This window comes from Vicia villosa, linkage group LG2, assembly GCF_029867415.1.
Source record: "Vicia villosa cultivar HV-30 ecotype Madison, WI linkage group LG2, Vvil1.0, whole genome shotgun sequence".
In the NCBI taxonomy this organism is placed as follows: Eukaryota; Viridiplantae; Streptophyta; class Magnoliopsida; order Fabales; family Fabaceae; genus Vicia; species Vicia villosa.
Window position 1 is genome coordinate 229,937,956 of NC_081181.1, and position 9,400 is coordinate 229,947,355.

General features: G+C 35.4%; 1 protein-coding gene across 2 annotated transcripts; it reads right to left on the minus strand.

Moving 5' to 3' along the window:
• Window positions 1-2,782: 2,782 nt before the first annotated feature.
• Window positions 2,783-7,015, minus strand: LOC131654178 (jacalin-related lectin 19-like). 2 transcript variants are annotated; one of them, XM_058924602.1, is made up of 7 exons: window positions 6,880-7,015; window positions 5,203-6,516; window positions 4,921-5,094; window positions 4,524-4,775; window positions 3,855-3,899; window positions 3,528-3,737; window positions 2,783-3,439 (listed from the first exon to the last, which is right to left on the minus strand). In XM_058924602.1, exons 2-7 carry the CDS (start codon window positions 6,493-6,495, stop codon window positions 3,089-3,091), a joined length of 2,325 nt encoding a protein of 774 aa, XP_058780585.1. In that variant the 5' UTR covers window positions 6,496-6,516; window positions 6,880-7,015; the 3' UTR covers window positions 2,783-3,088. The 2 variants fall into 2 exon arrangements, with proteins under 2 accessions (XP_058780585.1, XP_058780584.1); XM_058924601.1 differs by lacking the exons at window positions 3,855-3,899; window positions 4,524-4,775; window positions 4,921-5,094; window positions 5,203-6,516; window positions 6,880-7,015 and adding an exon at window positions 4,036-4,507.
• Between the last annotated feature and the right edge of the window lie 2,385 nt (window positions 7,016-9,400).

Consider the following 9,400-nt stretch of genomic DNA (forward strand, 5'->3'; position numbering starts at 1 on the left):
AGTTGGAGGATATTTTTGGAAACACACATGATGCCTAAGAACCCCCAAAGAGTCGGGTAAGATATTGCCATATTCGGAATGATGTTCATTATATTTCATGTAGGGTTCACTATGGAAATTCACCCACCCACCCACCGCTTGGATATTGAAATCCTCTGTTGTACAATAAATCACTTCATTACCCTATTGAAATCCAAATTTCAATCTTCGAATTAATCCAATGATAACATTTACATCCATTGTCAGTAGCTTAGAAGAATATTTCATAACATTAAACCATACATTATAAGTTAGTCACTATTAAGTCAAACAAAATGTGGATACATAAGTCGAGATCCATAAGCCAACTATATAGAGTACCTGAATATCACCTCCAAGGAACACATCTGACGGTGCTCACCATACGACGTGTAATAGATATCATTCAGCAGGATGCAGACAAGTGTTGTTCCGAATGGCTCAGTCGCCGAATTATCCCTGAGTGGTATAATTGAGCAGACACGTGGAAATTCTTAGAGTAGTCTTCAAAATATTCCGCCAAAGAGACGTAGAAAATGTTAGTGGATCCATGCCTAAAAATGGTTCATATAAAATATTAGTAAGGGTGTAACACAAGTAATATGAAATTAATATTAATAAGGATGCAACCAAATTTATTATCAATAGACAATTATTTGTTGTCATCTGTCTAGTCTTCCACTGACTACTTACTTTCAACTAACTTTCATATGTAATGAAGTATTTAATATAGACGACGTTAACATAAGTTGCACTTTTGTCCATAAATATGCCCATGCCAACAAAAACCATGATGTATGACCTCAATGCACATACTCTATGATATACAACTCGTGCATCATCACCTACAACATCCATTGTTGCAGTCAAGTGGTCAATATAATTTGTCACGAGGAAAGAAAATTTGGTTTGACATCCTCTGGTGTCATATGTCTCCTCTTAGGCTTTATCCGAATCAGCTTCTAAACATGTCCCCATCATGTTTAGTGCCTCAGGTCTACTGATTTATATAGTGATCTAATAATCTTCCTGTGATTAGAAGATGTAGGAGACATGATACATCATTAAGTGTGATTGTTATCTCACTGACTGAAAGATGAAATTATGATGTCTTTGTGTTCCATATCTCAACAAACTCAGACAATAAACCATGGTTAATATAACCATATAGATGTAAGACATTCTAAACCATTGTTCATATGGCTGCGACAACTTTGCTACCTTCCTACCATTGTTTATACATTTCAACATCTTATAGTACTACAAAAAATACATCATCATTAGATAATTCAATTAAATTAACACAAATGTTTAAAAGAGTAATTAAAGATTAATGATAACTCTCCCTACCACATGTGTCTAATAGCATGGTGTGCGTATAGAGGAAGTAGTGAAAGGTCTGAGGGGCCTCCAGAAAAACTATCAAGCACGCCAACACCAGGTACAACAACATGTAATGGATCAACAGGGTCTTTGTAATGAGCCGGAGATACATGAACCCAAAAAAACGATGCTTCACCAGCAAAAGACGATTCTCCAAATGTTGGTTGTGAGGATCTATCTTTCTCCCTGCGCACTGAAGCATGTTACGCCTCTATACCATGTCTCAATATTTGTTGGTCTACGACCATTTTTTCGATAATCAAACAAGAAAATGCACGTTATAATCAAAGAAACGAAAGAAATGTATTAATAAACCAAACTAAAAAATATGATGCAAAGTAGATAAATTCGAATATTTTTATCTGGACTAAGGGTTTGAATTCAATATTCGAACAACACGAAACCACAATAGAAATAGAGCATTACAAACTTTATTCCTCAAATATTCAAAATTCCTACAATATATAGTTAGGATAAAAAAATATAACAACTCGATTGCATGTAACCTAATGTAACTTAAATATAACCTATCTAGGAAATACATGCATTACAAATAATAAAATTAAGGAAATGAGGAACTTACCAAATGGGAAAAATGGATGATCTTGGCATAAATGTAGTGGAGTAGAAGTTGAAAGATGTACTAAGCTTTAACATAGTGGACTAGAAGTTGTGAGAAAGATTAAAAAATATTGGAACATACATAGGCACTGATGAGCTATGTTTTCACTTGTGTGCAACTTTGAAGAAATGATAGGGAGGGAAAAGGAAAAAGTCTTAACGCGAATACTTAAATGAAAGTGTCCGAATTTGAAAATTCATACAAACCCTTTAACATTGATTTTAATATTGGTTAGTTGTTAATTCAAAGTTTAAAATTCAGACTCTTTTTCATTTGATTTGCCGTTTCCCAAATTCAAACCAAGTAAGAGAAAAATATATTACATTTATATTTAATGATATATAATGTAGCTTAACTAAAATCTATAAAGCAATTGCATGCATAAAATTAAAAAAAAAAAAAAAAAAAAAAAAGAATGAGAAACTTACCAAATATGAGAGATGAAGGTGCTTAGTTTAAATGAAAAGGAGTAGAAGTTGATGAAAGTACTTAGTTTGAATGAACATCTATACAAAATGAGAGAATGGCCAAAAGAATGTTGAATCCGTATTTTTGAAAGGTCTCTTGTGAATTATCTTGGGTATTCGCGCGTTGACTCTAAGATATTTGAAAGTGTTTGAAATACTATTAGAAAAGTGATTCGTTTATGATTTAAGTTTGTATTCATTAAACGTAGAAGGATTATCTAACGGTTTAATAATATCTCAAATAATGGTTACTAAAGCTTTAGTTCAAGCATCAAAGTAATGAACCAAGACCTTTGTAAAACAACATGTCCATCTTCTTAAAAATTACCAACAGAACATGTCCATCCCAAAGTTGCTAACAAGTTTTCACAAAGCCAATGCTTTGAAAAGGTCCTTTGTAACAGAAAACCTAAAATCTGATATATCAAAACTAGAATATGATTACACATATAACTATGTCTTACTATAATATAGATATACATTAAGGTGTTCACAGTTTGCAGTATCATAAGCTTCAAAGAACTACAAGCAACAAAAGTAAAAAAAAAGGGGTAAGCAATATAGCAAAACCAAATTACATAAAACTGAGGCAAGATTCTTAAATTTCCATAGTCTTCTCACCAGCCTTGGTAGATGAAGATTTTGGAGCAATGCTTATAAGCCTATAGAAGCCTTTTTGCACCTTCTTAAGAAGTGAGGTTGAGGGTGCACTAGACAAAGTGAAAGCAATTGAGTCTAAATACCAATCACCTCGTCCCTTAAAACCCACAACTTGGCCTCCGTCTATTGAGAAAGTGAATGGTGTCCCTTCTTCTGCTCCGTAGGGTCCAAAGGTTCTCCGGTTCGTCTTGAAGGTCAGTGACCGAATAACCGGTGTGCCACCACGAGCAACCGGAAAATAGTAGCCACTCACACTGATCAAATACTCATCAGGGTATTGTAGCTTAATCTAAAATACATAAACAAACAAACACATCTGTCATTAGTCGAACAACTGATAAGATAATGAATAAGAAAGAAACAATGATTGAGCTCACCTCGGCTGTTTTCTTGCCTCCAACTCCTCCATGTTTATCAGCTGTGAAAGGTTTGCCGTTCTTATCATAAACAACACGAATAGAGTCGATGCAACGATCATAAACTAGTGTGATTTCTCTTACCCCTGTAAAGGTTCCATCATCCCAACTAGTCCCTCCATTGCCTCCCCATGGTCCAACTATTACACTCTTTTTCTTACTTGTTCCTTCCTACAATATTGCAATAAATAGTTGCTTTAATTTAGCTTTCCAGGAAACCTATCTAGAAAGTTAAAACCGAGGAAACACAAACTAAAGAAGGAAAACAATAGTTGTGTTAAACTTAACTGCATCTTTCCTTGCACTTCTTGTCTTGGTTGACATGTTTTTACTCTAAAAACTCAAATTTTAACACACTTCATATTACAAAACTATGATTTTTCATTGGAAAAAATAGTTCTTCCGAAAAACGTTGAAAAACTAGACAACACATTACAAAAGGAAAACAATAAGGATAGTGCTTATTTACCATAAAAGCTATTGACTGAGGTGTATCCTAGAGATTGGAAGAAGCAACTATAGTTTGTTATGAAAACACAACTATTATTTGTAGATTTGCAATGGAGAATGATGTTAATAAAACCAACCAAATTGGCAGCAGCATCTGATTCAAGCAGTTTTGAAAGAATATCGCTTTTGCTTTAATAAAGCATAATAAGTAATGGCATGACAGATTTCACATTAAAATACCTGATATATCAAATATAGTCATTTAGATGTTACATTTGGTGAACCAAACACTAAACTTCTAGCTCAAAATACAAAGAATATTCCCCCAAAAGAGATGTCACTGATCACTAAAAACTACATTTTCACATTTCGGTAAGAAGGGGAAAAAATGGAGATACAAACAGACGGACACATATTAATGCCATCGGAACAAATTCCAAAGCACAACTTCATCCCAACAATTTGCTGTCTATTAATGACTACACAAGTATTTCATGTCTCCACAACAGGTTCATGAGTATTCCAGTTTAATCTAAAATGAGTCAACTGACGCGGCTCGGTTGTAGAATATGACAGCTGCAACCAAAAATATAATGTAGAAGTGATTTCATCTTCAGAGGCTTCCACAATCTCAAGCATGTCTTCCCAGTTCTCATTCTTAACCTCCTTCAAGAAATGCCTCCAGCATTTATTTTTTGAAGAATTATATCCGCAACAGATGGGATCCTCATCTTTGATCTTCATCATTTCGTATACTGACTGCAATCACGTTTTTGAAAAAGTTAATCGCAAAAACAGACTATATGGGAAGTAAAATATTCTGCTTAATCGCTGATAACAGGTATTAAAAAAATCAACCTTGGTGTATCTTATGTATTGAAAAACCAAAAGAGAGCTGTCATACCTCAGAGAATTTGCTGTCAGAGGAAGAAACTATAGATACAGACACTGGGTGTAATGTCCGCAATAAATCATACAAAATATCCTGAACACATGCTGATGATTTGATAATCTGAAAACTCAGGTCATGCAAAGGAGGGAATTTGACGTTGCTCAAATCTTCATGAATAATAATATTCTGGTATAAGCCGAGACAAGTAAGAAAAATAAATAATTATTTGGTAAATGGCAATTCATAAAGGCGACTAAAGTATGGCGTAAATGTTAGAAATTAGAAGAACAATACCTTCTTAGAATGCATAATCAATTTAAACCCTTCAGAACTGAACTTCGATATAAAAGGTCTCATCATATGCCACAGCTTGTTACCAATTCCGAGTCCAATGTCTCTAGGTTCCGATTTAGATACCAAAGAAACTTTAGCATCTGTGAGGCGGAAAGGGTGAAAGTCAATGTAAGGCATGTTGTCGCCCTTCAACTCAAAAGAAACGAGTTTAGGAGCAGTTATTTGAGCATAAGTCAATTTCGTGCATCCTTTTAAAGCAATTCTCTGAAGACAGCGGTTATAAATTGTAATAGATTTCATGTTATCAGAAACAAATAGTTCCAATTTTTCAAGCAAGGGAAATCTAGTAAACTTAGTTTCAAAAAAGTCACGGGTCACTTGTGGATGCTCTAATGTCAACTTTTTCAGAGATTTACAGTGATCCAAACCAACTTTGCAAGAAGTGAATTTCTTGGCAGAAAACCAAAACGTCTCGAGATTAGAAGCAATGACATCAACCCTCTTCAGTTGATTGCAGTTGTGGATTTCAACCCTATTGAGACTATCATGATAAATAATCAAGAATTTTAAACCTGTGCATTGTATGAATCTCAAATCCTCAATTGAAGGGCAGCGGGAGATTAAACCTAAAACAGTATGCTCAGCTAGTTGAAGTTTCCGTAGATAAAGTTTCTGCAGACGAGGAAGCACTATATCACCGCAACTTTGCAGTATACAACCACTTAACCTAAGCTCAGTCAAAGTTTCGGACGAAAAGATAACATGTGGCAGAGTATACCTCTTACTACCCTGAAATCCAACATGGAGATCTATTTCTTTGATATCTTGCGAGACAGCGGACGCTAGCCAGTTGTCAACAAGCGGCGCATCGGTTAAGTCAAAGGAGGTCATATGTATACACAATTTATACATCTGCGAATTATTCGCAAGGTATCTAAGCAGAGAGTCGGATACATATTCTCTAAACATACTTTCCTTATCACTTCCATCTTCTGGTCCAAATCTTGCAGCAAACTTTACTTCATCAAAAACCAACATTGCATAGGAATACCACAACTCTCTCCATCGCTTTGAAAAACTACTGGTACGGATCGCATCCTTCGGGTTTCTTAGGAACGAAAGAATGTGATGGACGACATGATCAGGCAAATGCGAGATACGATCCACCGATTCAACACTATGTACCATTTCTTTTGTCACGGCACCCTCTTCGCCGGAGTTAGCATTATCTTCCATTTCGAGTTTCCTTTTCTTTCCAGGAGATGCATGAAGAGCCTCGTCACTAGAGACCATTTGAAAGGTCGGAACTTGACACTGTAATTAGGAAGAAAAAAAACGAAATTTTCTTAATCCCCACAAGATTCAAACTTTATAAACCAAACGAAACAGATAAAAAAATGGGATTAAGATTCAATTTGTTTCAGATTAATATAAACAGAAAATCACAAGAACCTAATTGTCAATAATCACAAGAACACAAATAAAGTGAAAGCAATAACTAGTTATCAGAATCAAGGGTTATGAATTCTGTGAAATGCAAGATATAACAAGAATTGAAATGGAAAATAAACGGTGCATACGAATTCATGAATTTAGGGTATTGGAAAAACAAAGAAATGGGTGAAATACCGAAGATTTGATGAAATTGAAGGGATTGATCGTTAAAGAAGAACATACCGATTAATTAAATGAGGGAAACGAAGGGAATAATTGAGATTGACGGTGAAAGAAGTCTTGATATGGAAGCTTAGTCTTTCAACGACGTTGACAATGAAAACCAGGAAAGCAAAATTGAAAATTGGGAATGAAGAAATGGAAATGAAAATAATGGGCTCTATATTTATGGATTGGGCCTTTTCATTGATTGCCTCCTACATGGGCCTTCTGAGAGATCCGCCGTGAAAACCCCAAAATATCCTTTTATTTCGCATATGCATCATTAAATTTAAATTTTTCAAAAAAAGAGTAACTTCATCCAAAGTCATCCTTAAAAAAAATTGAATCCGAATATACATATCTAAAATAGTTTGGGTTACTTTACAAAACGCAAACAGTCACCCCCATTGTTTACAAGCGCGAAATTTTCTCTTCAAACATCAAAATTTCACTTCAATCCCATTTTTATCCAGTTCCATTCAAGCAAGCCAACTCTATAAGTTTCATTCAAGCACTCCTACATTCTTAAAGCTCATTTCAAGTTCTGCTCAAAGCTCCAAATATTTGTGAGTTTCCAATACTTTGTATCTCTACTGTTGTTTATAAAGCTGTCAAAATGGGCCGAAGCCCATGGGCCGGCCCATCAGGCTCGAAAATAGTTAAGGCTTGAGCCTTATTTTTCGAGCCCATTTACATCCGGGCCTTTTTAAGCCCGGCCCTAAAAAGCCCTAAAAAATAAGGGCCGGCCCGTATGGGCCATGGGTAGCCCGCCAGCCCGAAAAAAATTAAAACTGTTAATATAACTAGAAATTATTCTTTCCTAATTTATAAAGGTATGCTTTAAACAATTTGCGTATTATGTATTTTAATTTATTTTTAGTATTATAAAGGTATAAATATCAAACAAAAGTTGATGGTTTGACTTAATTTCAAACTAAAAGGTTCCTAATATAATTATGTAGATAGTATAGAAAAGACACCATGATATATTCTAATTAAAAATAAGGTTGAAAATTTTTTATGGTAGGATAGAGTTAGTACAAATCATATATATATATATATAACAATTTGCTCTAAAATAATATCCTATCAATCTAATTATAATTGTTATAAAATTTTATAACAGTTTGTTGTTATGATTGTTATAAAATTATAATTCTCATGAATATTTATATCTTAAAATTTGTTGTAACAAGTTATTTAATTTTGTGTGCAAAATTAAATATAATTTCTGATATATTTTGAATAGTTGAAATTAAGCTAATATGTTGTTTTACATTTTAATTGTAACTTATATATAAGTATTATTGCATGCAATTGTATGGTTATTAGAAAAATAAGGAGAAAATTTGATTTTTTAGAAATAGGCCCATTTAGGGCCGAGGCCCATTTAGGGCCGGGTAGCCCGCAGTCCAGACAGGGCTGGGCCTGGGTAGTAAAAATGGAGCCCATTTAAAAATGGGCTTTTCGAGCCCGGCCCTGAAAAGCCCGAGGCCCGCATGGGCCGGCCCGTTTAGGGCCGGGTAGCCCATTTTGATAGCTCTAGTTGTTTAGGGTTCTTAGAATTTATATTAATGTGTAGGTTGATGTTGGTGATGTTCAATGTTAGTGTTTAGATTAAAAAAAATGGATTTTGGATGAGTCAGGGCAAGAAATTGAAGTTGAACATCAATGGTTGTTCGCATGTTATTTTAGAAATGCATATCTGAAATCCCCCTAAACCAGTTTTGGATATGCACTTCCAAAATATCCTTAGAGTTGTTTTTTTTTTTTTTAAATTTTCAAATCAGTTTCATACTCTTACCAATGGCTTTGTTTTTAGGTAAATGGTTGACAACCAGGCACCGAACAATCGACTTAGACAGGAAAGGCCAACCCATACAACCTCAGCTCGACGCAAGAGAGCCGCACAACAAGTCGTGACTCGAGGACGGGGTCGAGTTCGAGTCCAAGTACAATTGGATGAGGCGCCTACAGGATCCTCATCTGCACCGAGGAGTCAGTTGTCTCGGGCGTCTTCCTCTCGTGAGGTTAGTCGGGAGGAGGAAGAGGTAACTGAGGTTCACCCTGAGCACGCCGATGATGCCCAGAACGATGCTCAGGACGCACAGGATGGCAGATACCCGAAAGGGCCTTCAGACACGTCCGTATTGATATACTATCATGACCATGTCGCTCGACATATTTGGGACAGTGAGATTGTTTTTTAATTTAAACAGTTTACTTACAAATAGTTGAATTTAAACGATTTATCTAGGATCAACAACAACTAACATTCTTGTTTTCTTTTTTGTTCTGACAGGAACGGTTGCCCATAAAATCCATGAACCATTTGCAGAAAATATTTGAACTATTTAAACCACAGGATGAGTGGTTTGATGATGTTGTTACTGGATCCGGACTTGGCGGGTTATGTTGTACCAAATATGTTACCATAAGCCAAGGCATGCAGGGGACATTTTTCGAAAGGTGGCACAAGGAGACGCCGTCTTTCCACTTTCCTGTTGGGGAGTTGAGGATCACATTGCACGATGTGGCTTGC